General features: G+C 41.2%; 2 protein-coding genes across 3 annotated transcripts in view; one reads left to right on the top strand and one right to left on the bottom strand.

The window, feature by feature from the left end:
* The first annotated feature begins 10 nt into the window (after positions 1–10).
* On the top strand, positions 11–14,820 carry LOC139540377 (rab GDP dissociation inhibitor beta-like). The gene is made up of 11 exons (XM_071344163.1): positions 11–196; positions 691–798; positions 1,223–1,322; positions 1,817–1,951; positions 9,520–9,718; positions 10,249–10,380; positions 10,611–10,710; positions 10,913–11,084; positions 11,393–11,537; positions 13,217–13,271; positions 14,169–14,820. Exons 1-11 carry the CDS (start codon positions 152–154, stop codon positions 14,322–14,324), a joined length of 1,347 nt encoding a protein of 448 aa, XP_071200264.1. The 5' UTR covers positions 11–151; the 3' UTR covers positions 14,325–14,820.
* The window catches only part of LOC139540373 (protein TASOR 2-like), a 31,046-nt gene continuing 30,127 nt past the window's right edge, over positions 14,748–15,666 (bottom strand). For both annotated transcript variants that reach the window (XM_071344159.1, XM_071344160.1), the window contains exon 22: positions 14,748–15,602. In XM_071344159.1, coding sequence (XP_071200260.1) covers positions 15,502–15,602 — 101 coding nt within the window. In that variant the 3' untranslated portion in view covers positions 14,748–15,501. The remainder of the gene's footprint in view (positions 15,603–15,666) is intronic.

Genomic DNA, 15,666 nt, shown 5'->3' with positions numbered 1-15,666 from the left:
AAAACATCCGCCAACCCACAAAGAAGGGTACGTTCACGGGTGTTATTACCTGCGCTGTGCAGCCGAACAACTTCTTAACTATCAAACAGCCATTCCATTTTCACTAACAAAAAGTATATATTTAGGGATAAAGTACAGAAGGACACTCAGTATGGATGAAGAATACGATGTTATTGTTCTCGGGACCGGCCTAACGGTGAGAACTGACAAAAGCAATATAGTACAACCGTCCAACAATGGTCACAGCTACTAACCTAGGTGTGTAGGCTAATCTGTAGGCTAATGTCATGGCCAACAAGCCGCTAACTAACATTAGTGCTAAATTAGCTTGCTTGCTCGTTTGTTAGATCTCAAATTTCAGATTTTGTTTCTCAGGAAATCGGTGTCTACTATGTTTCTCAGTAGTGTTATCCGAGTGTGGTGATACTTTCCCCAGTCAGCAACAAGGGACAGCTCCCATACAACAGTATTTCCAATTATTTTCCCTATAGTAAAATGTAGCTAATTAGCTATGCTAAGTAGTTACTGTATCAGTTACGGTAGCTAGTTGTGTTGTTAGCTAGCTGGGCTTACATTTTTCTTTACTGTGTTGTTTAAATTGTTTACACATTTAAAACATAAATATTTTTTTTTTTTACATATCTTTATGTGTAGCTACCTAGCTATCTGACGTATCTTTTTCTTCCATAGGAATGCATTCTGTCTGGCATTATGTCAGTGAAGGGGAAGAAGGTGCTTCATATGGACAGGAACTCTTACTATGGAGCAGAGAGTGCGTCCATCACGCCACTGGAAGATGTAAGCAAAGGCACACCAGATGAATATGACCCTTTTCATACTATAATGCTGAACCATACTTAGCTCACTGGGATATTTTCTTTACACATATTCCCTTCCGGCAACTATGGTGGATCCTTAACTAGGCCAACCCAGTAATTGGTTTAACTTGGCTCAGTAGTGTCAAAAGGGTTTTAGATTATTAACCTTAGGTTCCACAGCCCCCACTGTGTGGTGCTATCACACCGATAGTAATATGCTACATTATGTATGCTATCACTCACATCTCAGTGTTATATCAATAGTTGAGGCACAGAGTTTCAGATACTCAAAATCTGACAGCTTTATGTTTTATTGTTAAATAAACTAAGTCATTAATGAAATTGATGAAGTAATAATACAAAGTTTAATAATTTCTGTTTGTCTTCTTCTTGTCCCCCTCCAGTTGTACAAGCGCTTCAGTCTTCCAGGCAAACCTCCAGAGTCCATGGGAAGAGGTCGGGACTGGAGCGTGGACCTCATCCCAAAGTTTCTGATGGCCAATGGTAGGAAAGCAATGTGGGGTCTATTCAATTCACTAGGATCCTAAACAGAACCAAACGGAATGAAACTGTGAGGAACCAACGTGCATTTGTCCAATAGAAACTTTTGTTTTCGTTGCAAAACGTTTTACATTTGGAGTAAAGGTCTTCTGATGCAAAATGTTTTTTGTAATTGTTGCTACGGTCATCGTCTAATGAATACACCCATGGTATTCTAGATATAATCCTCAGTGATGGTTTGTGTTCATTAGCCACGACACAGAAGAAAGGGGACTGTACAGAAAGGGACTACTTGGACTTGTCCAAAATGTTATAAAAAAAAATTTGTCGCATGCCCTAATGAACACAACCCACGTAACCTACTTTTTATGAATTATATCAAAGGCCTCTCCCTCAGCAGCTTGTTTCGTCTTGGTATACATCAGGATAGTTTTGACATGTTTTCCATTGCATGCCTTAACAAACATTACCTCTTTTTTTTTTTTTTCTATACCCAGGTCAGCTTGTGCGAATGTTGCTGATCACTCAGGTGACCCGTTACCTGGACTTCAAGGTAATCGAGGGCAGCTATGTCTACAAGAAGGGAGCGATCTACAAAGTGCCGGTTACTGAGACAGAGGCACTAGCCTCCAGTGAGTATATCAATGGGATTTTCATTTGCCTATTTCTATAATATAGGCTATGCCAGATGCTTTTATCCAAAGCGACATACAGTACAGTGAGTGCATACATTTTTTGTCAAGTTTAGAAAAAAAGATTTGTGTCACTCCTAGGGCTGTTGAGGTGCTGTATTAACGCCAAACCGTCGGTCAAAGATCATGAAGTCAGTCAAATTCCATGTGACTGTTTATTCATGGTAATTAGGCTTCTCCAATTAGGCTACTCAGCACTCTATTGTCCCTCTAATCACATCAATGCAAATCCAATCAAACACTTAATGAGAGCCCATGAGCTCATGTTGCATAATATATTTGACAGGCTATGCAATACAGGCTATGCAATAGCCTCTATTAAAAAGAGGATCAGCTTTCTATATTTATCAACTTTCCTAATAAACTCAGCAAAAAAAGAAACGTTCCTTTTTCAGGACCCTGTCTTGTTTCACAGATCTTCATTGTAAAAGGCTTAAACACGAGGCTTGTTCAATGAACCATAACAATTAATGAACATGCACCTGTGGAACGGTCATTAAGACACTAACAGCTTACAGACGGTAGGCAATTAAGGTCACAGTTATGAAAACGTAGGACACTAAAGAGGCCTTTCTACTGACTCTGAAAAACACCATAAGAAAGATGCCCAGGGTCCCTGCTCATCTGCGTGAACGTGCCTTAGGCATGCTGCAAGGAGGCATGAGGACTGCAGATGTGGCCAAGGCAATAAATTGCAATGTCCGTACTGTGAGACGCCTAAGACAGCGCTACAGGGAGACAGGACGGACAGCTGGTCGTCCTCGCAATGGGAGACCACGTGTAACAACACCTGCACAGGATCGGTACATCCGAATATCACACCTGCGGGTCAGGTACAGGATGGCAACAACAACTGCCCGAGTTACACCAGGAACGCAGAATCCCTCCATCAGTGCTCAGACTGTCCGCAATAGTCTGAGAGAGGTTGGACTGAGGGCTTGTAGGCCTGTTGTAAGGCAGGTCCTCACCAGCGATCACCGGCAACAATGTCGCCTATGGGCACAAACCCACCATTGTTGGACCAGACAGGACTGGCAAAAAGTGCTCTTCACTGACGAGTTGCGGTTTTGTCTCACCAGGGGTGATGGTCGGATTCGCGTTTATCGTCGAAGGAATGAGCGTTACACCTAGGCCTGTTCTCTGGAGGGGGATCGATTTGGAGGTGGAGGATCCGTCATGGTCTGGGGCGGTGTGTCACAGCATCATCGGACTGAGCTTGTTGACATTGCAGGCAATCTCAACGCTGTGCGTTACAGGGAAGACATCCTCCTCCCTCATGTGGTACCCTTCCTGCAGGCTCATCCTGACATGACCCTCCAGCATGACAATGCGACCAGCCATACTGCTCGTTCTGTGCGTGATTTCCTGCAACATAGGAATGTCAGTGTTCTGCCATGGCCAGCGAAGAGCCCGGATCTCAATCCCGTTGAGCACGCCTGGGACCTGTTGGATCGGAGGGCTAGGGCCATTCCCCCCCAGAAATGTCCGGGAACTTGCAGGTGCCTTGGTGGAAGAGTGGGGTAACATCTCACAGCAAGAACTGGCAAATCTGGTGCAGTCCATGAGGAGATGCACTGCAGTACTTAATGCAGCTGGTGGCCACACCAGATACTGACTGTTACTTTTGATTCTGACCCCCTGCTTTGTTCAGGGACACATTATTTCCATTTCTGTTAGTCACATGTCTGTGGAACTTGTTTGGTTTATGTCTCAGTTGTTGAATCTTGTGTTCATACAAATATTTACACATGTTAAGTTTGCTGAAAATAAACGCAGTTGACAGTGAGAGAACGTTTCTTTTTTTGCTGAGTTTATTAAGCACAGTGCTTATCTTTACAACAGGAGTATAGCCTGCTTGGTTGGCATGAAAATGAGCCACGGGAAAAACGTACTCCATTCTCTATTTAAGTGCATAGATTACATCTATTGTTTCCCACTGACCCTGTTTTGAGACAGGTGCATGATAATGGTCCATTCTAAATCAAAACAAATTTCACACATATATTATTTTGTATTTGTAAATACAATATTAAATCAAGAATAGTCTGATGGGTGACAATATTAGCCTATTGTCACTTGTGAATGATGCCCAGCATGAGAAACTTGCTTCTTTTTGCGACTTTTTCGAATCATAGTCGCACACTTAATGTAGCCTGGCCTATATGTTTTGATAAGGTTTGTATCACAACTAAAGTGGCCAAATAACTTCTTAAAATGAAGCACATTAATCCGCTTTACAAAGGGTGTAGAGCCTAAGTGGAAAACGTGAGTTTTAATTTTGGGGAAGATCATTTTCACCATAAAATGCACCTTTATAATAAAAGCATTACATTCATAATTGCATTTGTGGTCACTTTTGAGAATGGTGTTTTCCTGCTTATGGAACATTTGCGCTTTTAGCCTACTGCCGTGTGCGCATTGCTGCACTTATAATGTGAATAAATAGCTTAATAGTGTCTTGTCTGGATTATATTTAAATGTGAAGACTGTATATTCTCTAGGTTTAATTATTGTGTGATTAAACTAATCATGTAAACATTAACTATATAGTCGGGGCACCACGGGGAAATGTTTAGCGTTAGAGTTATAATTTCCCGACTAACTCTTCAGATATTTTAATATCTTATCAATTAGTCTTCCATTAATGATTATTAATTGCCTCATCAGTTCTCATTACTGAATGTCGCAAACCCTTGGATATCTGCATGAAACCTAGTTAAAATCATGAATCGGCAATATACAAATTGGCTTGATTATTTATTTACTAACTAAGTACATAAAACAAACAGTAGATATTGGTTACTAACAATGATAGAAAAGTCCCTAGTGGGCTAAGCCGATATGACTGCAAAGGAAAGGGGTGGGGACTGCGAGAGCGAATGGATTCACTACACACAGTGGATAATTATAATCATTGAAATGCTAATCCTTTGCACATGAACAGCCGCTCATTCGAGAAGTATTGCAATGTATATACAGTATTTACACCCGTATGTCGTTGTTGTCTCTCCGTTGAAAACACTCAATCGTCCTGTAGAGTTCATCAGAGTCTCTGCTTAACTTTCCCAGAAGTAACAATGTCTTTCATGGTTGTAGGTGGTTAGAATGGATACTTCAGAGTACCATTCGGTAATGTTCTCATAGAATAGATGCTTCGTCGGTATTCTCATTCTGGATTTATGTAATTTCTAGCTGCAGAATTGTAATTGTGTCTAAGATTTGCTTTTATTCTGTAGTGATCAATAGTCTCAGTTTAACCATTTCCAGCCATGTAGCCAAAACTACAGCTGTATGGTCTCCGTGGCCTATAGAATTGTAGCCATTCCAACTTGGGGACGACGTCCTGGCGTTTTCTGACTTCTTAACCATTCGAGACGTCCGGCTTACCGCGGGTCTCTGGCATGAAATGTAAATTTCATCACGGGTGGTTTTATACTCTGGGGTAGAAAAGGGTGGTTCCATGACACCGACGTAATTTCTATGCTCACATGGGCGTGGGCGCTGACTAGTTAATCTTTATATAAAAATCCTTACTCTCATTTAGAAGGTTAACATCACATTACATCTTTTCACAAATAGTTTCATGTTTAATCGCAAACGTTTCACAATATTTAGATGTAAACCTGACAGCTGGGAAATGTACACTTTAACACAGTGGTTCTCAACTGGTTTTGCCTGGGGACCCAAAATTTACGATGACAATTGAGTCGTGACCCAATATTATGGATTGTTGTATTGCAGCTATATTTTAATGTTGTATTGCAGCTGCCGTCTTGGTCAGGCTTCACTTGCAAAATCGTCTGTCTCAATGGGCTACTATTATGGTATTAAAGAAAGTCATTACACAGCCATATTAACTGAGAGAACATTTATCAATCCAAGAGAATAAGCCATTTAAGGCGACCAGTTCAGGAGTGTGTGTAATAAATTATTAGATTCAGAACATGGCATCGAAACCAGTCCAATAATGTTAATGAACAGTAACACATACCAGTGTTTAAAATAGAAAAACAACAATCATTAGGATTTCGTAATCAGCAATTACCATATGAATAGCTTCACAACCTTGAAAAGGTGTAAATTTTTAACCAGTTCAATGAAATGTATATATGAATGTCAGAATTAATTAACAATAATAATTAACATACTGAACAATAACTCATTTACCTGTTTATTTATTGCACGTGTGTGTGTGGCCCATCAGTGGGAAAACTGGGGGTGTTTCTTCAGTTTGATAAGTTTATTCATGTCTGGGGTGATGTTTGAAAGGGCAACTCGGAGGTCATGCTGGCTGTTAAGTTTGTTTCTGCTTTTAGTTTTCAACTGCCATAGCAGAGAAGCCACTTTCAGAGATAGGTAGTGCTAAATGGTAACATGATTGATTCTGATTGCTTGACAGGCGAGAGCAGCATACTCTCCCACTACGCTGCACCAGAACTGTGGCAGTGTCGTTTCCAGGATCCGCATGCTCAGTCCAGGATCAAATGACAGCTCCACCAGCTGATCCTCTTCTTTGCTTAGCAACGTGACGCTTCCTATCTCCACTCGAAAGGGGCCTTGTATCCAATCGTCTCCTGTTCTCATCCGGGAAGGAGTCACACAACTTTCCCTTCAGCTTGACATGATGCTGTTTAACAGTTTTTTTCAGTGTGTCGCTGTGTGCTTTGTTGATCAGATTCTGAATCTTGAAATCATCATTGGGAAACATGTCAATCCTCCCATTAGAAATATTTGCCCAAACGGTGAGCTTCATCTGGAAGGCATCCACTCTGTCCCTCTGTTCAAATCGACTGTGCCCCGTCCCTTGCTTTGACAAAGTGAGCGAATTCAGATAACCAATATCTGCCAGGGAGGCAACCATCGCGAGCTACTTCTCACAATCGAAATGTTCAGCCAGAGGTGACTTGTTTTCCGAAAGAAACGCAGCAATCTCCACTTGAAGTGGGTATGTGTGGGGCAAGAACGTTATTGTTTTGGTCAGTGAGTATGTGCAGCGCGAAAACCCTCCGAGTCCGAACGTAGCTAGCCACTTCATCGCTGCGGATGTTCTGCACGTGCAAAGTCAGCAACAATAAGCAGTGCAGCGCACGCACGTCATAACGTTGTGTAAAGTCAGCAACAATAAGCGGTGCGGCGGTATCCTTTCAAAATAAAAGTTTAGGTGTGGCGGTTACCGTTCAAAATAATGTATATATATATTCTTGCACAAGTCCTGCGACCCTCCCCCCCCCCAGTTGAGAATCACTACTTTAAGAGATACAGTTATGTGTGTTTTCTGTACTTCATGAGATCACCAAATGAAACACACTCGACATGACTGTCCCTTAAGTGTCCACGGATCATTCCCACATTCTCAAAAGTAGAAATATTGTTTAGTTCTCCCATTTTGGGGATTAGGGGTTTTGAACGAAGAGAAGCTCTTTGTTCTGGTAGGCTCTCCCCCTCAATACTGGGGGGTTTCTACCAGGTAGTTATGACCTGTCATAAAACTGTAGAGAGGGGGGGGGGGGGCTATGATTCTCCCCCGAGGGCATGTCATGATAATAGTTTATCAACGTTTAGCTTAAAATGTTATAATTTGCTTCAGGCTCATTGCCTAAAACAAGGTTGTTGTTTTTTTGTTTGTGGTTGTATACGTTTTGGGTCTATCGCATCCCACAACTATCCCGGACTATGTTTGGAATATTTATTTCTCACACAATAGATTAGGTGAACTTTTTTGTACTATGAGGGATAGTATATTGACATAGGCTAGTGCCTTTGCTGTTCGTTAGGCCAACTCATCTTGTTGGCTGATGAAAAGTAAATCTGGACAATTCATCCAATATCTTCAATATGCGCCACGGAATTGGATAAGGACGCACACAGTTCAGTCCTCAATGTGTCTGTCTTCACTTGTAGCCTGTGAGAAAGACCCGATCACGTGACTGAGAGCCATGTGAGTGAGAGGTGCTTCGGCACGCAGTGGAGAGAAGGGAATTGTAATTATTATATTCAGCCCAAGGGCATAATGGCCACTGGCTGCATGAAACAAAGCAGAGCTCATGCCTTTCATGCTACTTTTTTCCAAATCATCATTGGAGTCGCATTATGCAGCTTTAGAATGTATTAAAAATCAGAACATATAGCCCAACATTTGTATCACAACTTAAGTTACATAAATAACTAAATTAAGCATATGAAATGAACTGTTTCTTTGTTAACCGTTCAACACAGAATAGCCGCATGGGCACACTCCCTCATTGTTTGGAGAAAATATCCTTTCTATTTTATTCAGCTTTGTTCAATTGTATTCTTCATACTATAAAATATTTATACGGAATTCTAAGCAAATCTTGTCTGCTAAATGAACTAGTAGCCCACAGCCAGATCAGGGCCTAACATAAGGACAACTCAGAGTATGCTATTCTGTTCTTCTGAAATACACTACATTTTCTTTAGACCTGTCTAAAATAAATCATGGATTTAATGTGATGCTATATTACATGGATTTATTAGACTTTTTAAAATGTAGATGTTCCAAAGGTCTGCATCAGTGGCTTGTAGGCTTTGCGTGGAAGACGAACACATCTAGCATGTCCTATGTTAATTAACGGTCAATTACTGTGAGACCGACAGTTATTTGCTTGACAATCACCGGCTGACACAATTTCATGACCGCCACAGCCCTAGTTATCTTCTCAGTTGCTTATTTTTATAGTAACCAATTATAATGTGGATTACCTATGCTACTCGATTAGCAAAAGGTTTTATGTCGGGTAAATCAAGTATTCTATTAACTTATGCTATACACAGAGTGTACAGAACATTAAGGACACCTGGTCTTTCCATGACGTAGACTGACCAGTTGAATCCAAGTGAAAGCTATGATCCCTTGTTGATGTCACTTGTTAAATCCACTTTAATCAGTGTAGATGAAGGGGGGGACAGGTTAAAGAAGTATTTTTAAGCCTTGAGACAGTTGAGACATGGATTGTGTATGTGTACCATTCAGTGTGAATGGGCAAGTCAAAATATTTAAGTGCCTTTTGAACGGGGTATGATATTAAGTGCCAGGCACACTGGTTTGAATGTGTCAAGAACTGCAATGCTGCTGTGTTTTTCACGCTCAACAGTTTCCTGTGTGTATCAAGAGTGCTCCACCACCCAAAAGACATCCAACCAACTTGACACAACTGTGGGAAGCATTGGAGTCAAAATGGGCCAGCATCCCTGTGGAACGCTTTTGACACCTTGTAGAGTCCATGCCCCGACAAATTGAGACTGTTCTGAGGGCAAAAGTGGGGGGTGCAATTCAATATTAGGAAGGTGTCCTTAATGTGTTGTACACTGTGTATACCACTTAGCAGAAGCTTTTATCCAAAGTGAGTTAAGGTGAGTGAGTGCAGGAATTTAAGCCACAAATGAACCCACAACCTTTCACCTGAGCCACACAGGACCACATTCTTAGTCTTAATTCAAAAGGTTTTTATTTTTCTGTCTCACTGACTTTTTTTGCACCCGCTTAGGTTTGATGGGGATTTTCGAGAAGAGACGTTTCAGGAACTTCTTGATCTTCGTTGCCAACTATGATGTGAACGATCCCAAAACCATGGAGGGTGTCGACCCCAACAAGGCGACAATGCGTGACCTGTACAAGAAGTTCAGCCTGGGCCAGGATGTGATGGACTTCACTGGCCACGCCCTCGCGCTCTACAGGACAGACGAGTAAGTGGCTGTATCCGAAATGGCACCCTATTCACAATATATAGTGCACAAATTTTTACCAGGGCCCATAGGGGTCTGGTAAAAAGTAGTGCACTGTATAGGGAATAGGGTTGCCTTTTCGGACACAGACTGTGCCGTCATCACCACCACTACTTGAGTTGAGATGGCACATAGGCTGTTTCACTTCCCTTACTACTTGTGTATCAACTTTAATATATATTTTTATGTTTCTTGCTGTTCTATTTATCATTTTATTTATTGTGAATGCCCAAATAGGGTAGTAAGTCACATGAAAGATTTGTAGGCACCAATCAATAGCCAAGATAGTCAGCTTTCCGCAGACACCCAGCTTTTGCAGATAGGGGTAGCATTCTCATACCAGACTGATTTGAATAAAACAAATCTAATAGGGTCCCCAAATATGGGGACTTTACATTTTAACAAGTGTCAAATTTAAAATATTTAGAAGCATTTAGGATGGCTTATTCATGAACGTTATAACGAAGTGTTATCTCTTTGTTTGATCTCAGCTACCTGGATCAGCCCTGCATCGACACCATCAACAGGATTAAGCTCTACAGTGAGTCTCTGGCCAGATACGGCAAGAGTCCTTACCTCTACCCTCTCTACGGCCTGGGGGAGCTGCCACAAGGCTTTGCCAGGTAAGATTCACTTGTTTACCTCCTCCCCGCCATTATCATTTGTCCATCTTAAGCCTTTTGGTTGATGAGCCCAAGGTTTAATTCCCGCAGGGATCACATACTCACACTGAAAATGTGTACACTCACTGCACCATAAGTGTAAAAGCGTCTGCTCAGCGGCACTAATAATATGAACCAATACCATGCTCCACTATTCACCTGTGTCTTTGAATGTATTTCTCTTCCTCTAGGTTGAGTGCTATCTATGGTGGGACCTACATGCTGAACAAGCCCATAGAGGAGATTGTTATGGAGAATGGAAAGGTAGTGGGGGTCAAGTCAGAGGGAGAGGTAAGATTTTGTCAAATGTGTATATATAAAATATTGTTTGATATTAGTTCTTAATGGCGATTTAATTAGGGCGGTGTATACAACCAACAGATTTTGAATGTTTCCAGATGGAAGTTGGCTAACCCAAAACGTAAACTTCACCCTAACCCATCCTAACCTTACCTATAACCCTAACCACTACCATCTCACCTTCCCTCTTTAGATAGCCCACTGTAAGCAGCTGATCTGTGACCCCAGCTACATCATGGACAGAGTCAGCAAGGTCGGCCAAGTGGTCCGTATCATCTGTGTCATGAGCCACCCCATCAAGAACACCGGCGATGTCAACTCCTGCCAGATCATCATCCCTCAGATCCAGGTCAACAGGAAACACGGTGAGACTCCTGGATACCTAGCCTACATAAATACTTAATAATACATTCGTAACCATACATACCATATTCATAAGCAGTAGATAAGCATTTCATAAATCCTTGTGTTGTGTTTAAGTTGTCACTGAAATATGTTGTGACTTTTTGAATGGTGTTGACCGTGTTCATAGAATTTTTTAAAAGGGGAGGGCCCTGGAAAAAATGCAGATGTTCAGTTTCAAAACATTTAGCTAGTTTTTATATCCTACTGAACACCACCTAGTAGAGCTTAGTGAATGATATGTCACTGATCTGTTGTGTTTTCATTTTAGACATCTACGTGTGTATGATCTCCTCAGCCCACAACGTGGCAGCGCAGGGCAAGTACATTGCCATCGCCAGCAGCGTAGTGGAGACCAATGACCCAGAGAAGGAGCTCAAACCGGCCCTGGATCTATTGGAGCCCATTGAACAGAAGTAGGCCTTTGATTCTATACAGTGCATTTGGAAAGTTTTCAGACCCCTTCCCCTTTTCCACATTTTGTTACGTTACAGCCTTATTCTAAAATTGATTAAATAACAAAATTTCCTCGTCAATCTACACACAATACCCCATAATGACAAAGCGAAAACAGGTTAAGACATTTTTTCAAGTTTATTCAAAATAAAAAAACAGAAGTACCTTATTTACTTAAGTATTCAGCTCATCCTTGATGTTTCTACAACTTGATTGGAGTCCACCTGTGGTAAATTCAATTGATTGGACATGATTTAGAAAGGCACACACCTGTCTATATAAGGTCCCACAGTTGACAGTGCATGTCAGAGCAAAAACCAAGCCATGAGGTTGAGGGAATTGTCGTAGAGCTCCGAGACAGGATTATGTCGAGGCACAGATCTGGGGAAGGGTACCAAAAAAGGTACAGCATTGAAGGTCCCCAGGAACACCGTGGCCTCCATTATTCTTAAATTTGAGAAGTTTGGAACCACCAAGACTCTTCCTAAAGTGGCCGCCCGGCCAAACTGAGCAATCGGGAGAGAAGGGCCTTGGTCAGGGAGGTGACCAAGAACCTGATGGTCACTCTGACAGTGCTCCAGAGTTCCTCTGTGGAGATGGGAGAACCTTCCAGAAGGACAACCATCTCTGCAGCACTCCACCAATCAGGCCTTTATGGTAGAGTGGCCAAACGGAAGCCACTCCTCAGTAAAAGGTACATGACAGCCCGCTTGGAGTTTGCCAAAAGGCACCTAAAGGACTCCCAGACCATGAGAAACAAGATTCTCTGGTCTGATGAAACCAAGATTGAACTTTTTGGTCTGGAGGAAAGCTGGCATCATCCCTACAGTGAAGCATGGTGGTGGCAGCATCATGCTGTGGGGATGTTCTTCAGTGGCAGGGACTGGGAGACTAGTCAGGGTCGAGGGAAAGATGAACGGAGCAAAGTACAGAGAGATCCTTGATGAAAACCTGTTCTAGGGCACTCAGGACCTCAGACTGGGGCGAATGTTTCCAACAAGACAACAACCCTAAGGACAACAACCCCACTTTCCAACAGGACAACAACCCTAAGCACACAGCCAAGACAGCGCAGGAGTGGCTTCGGGACAAGTCTCTGAATGTCCTTGAGTGGCCCAGCCAGAGCCCGGACTTGAACCAGATCGAACATCTCTTGAGACCCTAAAATAGCTGTGCAGCGATGCTCCCCATCCAACCTGACAGAGCTTGAGAGGATCTGCAAAGAAGAATGGGAGAAACTCACCAAATACAAGTGTGCCATGCTTGTAGCGTCATACCCAAGAAGACGAGGCTGTAATCACTGCCAAAGTACTGCGTAAAGGGTCTGAATACTTATGTAAATGTTTTATTCAAGTTAAAAAAAATATGCATTAGCAAAAATGTCAATGGCATTATGGGGTATTGTGTGTAGATTAAGGGGGGAAAAAACTGTTTTCATGAATTTTAGAATAAGGCTGTAACATAACAAAATGTGGAATAAGTCAAGGGGGTCTGAATACTTTCCAAATGCACTGTAGTATGTTAGGGCTCACATCACTGGAACTCAATGCTGTAATATTATTTTCACATGACTGAGGTGTAACGCACTTTGTTGGTTCCAAATTCATGTTTCCTTACCCTGTTGAAACCTTCTCCTCAGGTTTGTGAGCATCAGCGATCAGTATGCACCAACTGACATGGGAAAAGACAGCCAGGTGAGTGCATATTTCCTAATCCTCTTGTTGGGCTGCACTTTGAAATCGAGGCGCAAACATTTTCTGAACACTAACCACGTTTCCATCCAGTTTTTATACGAGTCAAGTCATATTTAAAAAAACAAATAATGATAGCTGTAATGGAAACAGGACCTTTTGGTGTAATTTTATAAATGGCGACAGGTAATTTGTTCGTTCGACATGGTGGGATCTTTTTGTGTCTGAAATGGCGGTGGTAATGACTTTATGCGGGAAAATATTGATATAAAAACTAGCATATCGAGGTAAATTTGGAGTCAAGTGATATGGTGTGTGGTCCTCCCACTACGACTTGGGAAACCATGCAGTTTTATTAGGCTACAGATGAAATACTATAAATGGTGATGAATTTCACAGGGTGATAAGTTTGATGCTGCTTTCCAATAAATATCGAGGGTCTTATTCTGGTGACGTTATGATTGATGCTTGACTGCCGTTTGACAAATAAAAATGTTCTCGCTCTTATCCATAATAATCTTATAATGTAGACTAGCCAACCCACACAGCCTACTCGCACTACAGTATCTGCAAGATATTGGCTAGAGTGCAGGTGCCAAGACCAGGAGTAGGCACATTTTGCTATGTAACACAACATTTTTTAGGTAGAGTTGAAAATGTGGTGGAAACGCATTGAACTTTAGATTTTTATTTGCTACATGAACATTTAAGTGAAAAAAATACATTGTGTCCATTTGGTGAAAACATAGCACTGGTGGGAATATTTGCATGAAAATCTGTCGCCAATTGGATGGAAACCTAGCTATAGCCTATTCATTCATAGTCCTGTAGACATGTTTTGTATAAATCATTGGTTTGACTCCCCCCCCCTTCCCTTCTATGCATCTGGGATATCTGCAGATATTTATCTCCCGTACGTATGATGCAACGACCCACTTCGAGACCACCTGTGACGACATCAAGGACATCTACAAGCGCGTGATGGGCACTGAGTTTGACTTTGCAGAGATGGAGCGCACGAAGAATGACATCTTTGGAGACGCTGGTGATCAGTGATAGTATAACCAACATGTTAGTGTTCAGACGGCTCCAAATCTTAAACTGGTTTATAATGCATTGTTGGAATCTGTATCTATGACCCTTTAAAACATGTTTGTAGAAAAAAATTAAGAAATACGTTTACTGGCATGCGGACAATTTTGGGCGGCTGCGTTTTATAATGAATTTGACAGTTGGTTAAGAACATGCAATGATCACACTGTGTACCATCATGAAGTTTTCTTCAAATTCTGACATGTGAATGTCGCCAAAGAGTTTTATTCAGGGGTTTATACGTAGTCTATAATTGTGATATAAATTGTATTTTTACATAAGGTAATATTCTGTGTTAAAGTGAAATAAATAAATATTTTATCTGTAATAGAGAAAAGAACCATGGTCACTCTTTTTCTGTGTGTGTATGAAAAAAGATGGGGAACATTTAGTCCATTTCTTTATCGCAAAGGTGCAATACATGTATTTACAAACATACAAATAAATACACTAACACAGAGCTCTGCATTGAAGTGGATGTCATCGTTAATCTATACAGAATCTACCTCTTTTAGAAAATTATTAAGAATAAATAAATCTACACAAAATGTAACTAAATAATGCAATGATTTACACTAAGGAAGCAAAAAAAAAAAGACTAAAACGGCAATAAACAAAGCCTTGCTATAAACATAACTTACTGAGAATTATTTTAATCTTACACCACAATGATTTAGATCAGTGTGTCAAACTCCCAATGACCCCCTAAAAAGCAGATTTTGGAGTATCCCCTTCTGAGTCTGGTTATTCTCGAGGTTACAAGGTTTCCCTTGCCACTGTTCTTCTGCTTGCTCTTTGGAGTCTGGGTCAGGTTAATTTAAATCACTTTGTGACAGCTGTTGATAATGTACACTGAATTTGTCTGTAATAAATCCTTTTTGTGGGGAAAAACTCATTCTCATTGGCTGTCCCTGGCTCCCCAGTAGGTGGGCCTGGCTGCCAAGTGCATGGGCCGGGCCCTGCCCAGTCATGTGAAATCCATAGATTAGGGCCTAATTTATTTAAATTGACAAATTTCCTTACATGAACTGTAACTGAGAAAAATCTTTGAAATTCTTGCATGTTGTGTTTAATATTTTTGTTCTGTATAAAAAGGGCTTATAAATCAAATTTGATTGATGTACTGAAGACTTCTGTCAGTTTAAGAAATAGTGCAAGTGTCACTCTGAGAAATCAGCAAGAAGGAGTTAATATTCATTGTGAATATCCCATGTTTTGCAAACGCTTTGTCTGCCGTTGTGTCTGCAAAATAAAGAAATAATTGTCAGAAACTAGCATTCTTGCGACTAAGAATCCCTATCTATTA

Source organism: Salvelinus alpinus, chromosome 15 (genome assembly GCF_045679555.1).
Source record: "Salvelinus alpinus chromosome 15, SLU_Salpinus.1, whole genome shotgun sequence".
In the NCBI taxonomy this organism is placed as follows: Eukaryota; Metazoa; Chordata; class Actinopteri; order Salmoniformes; family Salmonidae; genus Salvelinus; species Salvelinus alpinus.
Note: the sequence above shows the minus strand (reverse complement) of the source record. Positions and strands in the feature narration are given on the sequence as shown.

What these genes read in the sequence shown, in the direction of transcription:
- LOC139540377 (XM_071344163.1), top strand. Translation starts at nt 152, where the DNA reads ATGGATGAAGAATACGATGTTATTGTTCTCGGGACCGGCCTAACG. An exon ending in CTGCCACAAGGCTTTGCCAG is followed by an intron (nt 10,381 to 10,610) that starts GTAAGATTCACT and finishes CTCTTCCTCTAG; the next exon opens with GTTGAGTGCTATCTATGGTG. An exon ending in CCAGGTCAACAGGAAACACG is followed by an intron (nt 11,085 to 11,392) that starts GTGAGACTCCTG and finishes TTTTCATTTTAG; the next exon opens with ACATCTACGTGTGTATGATC.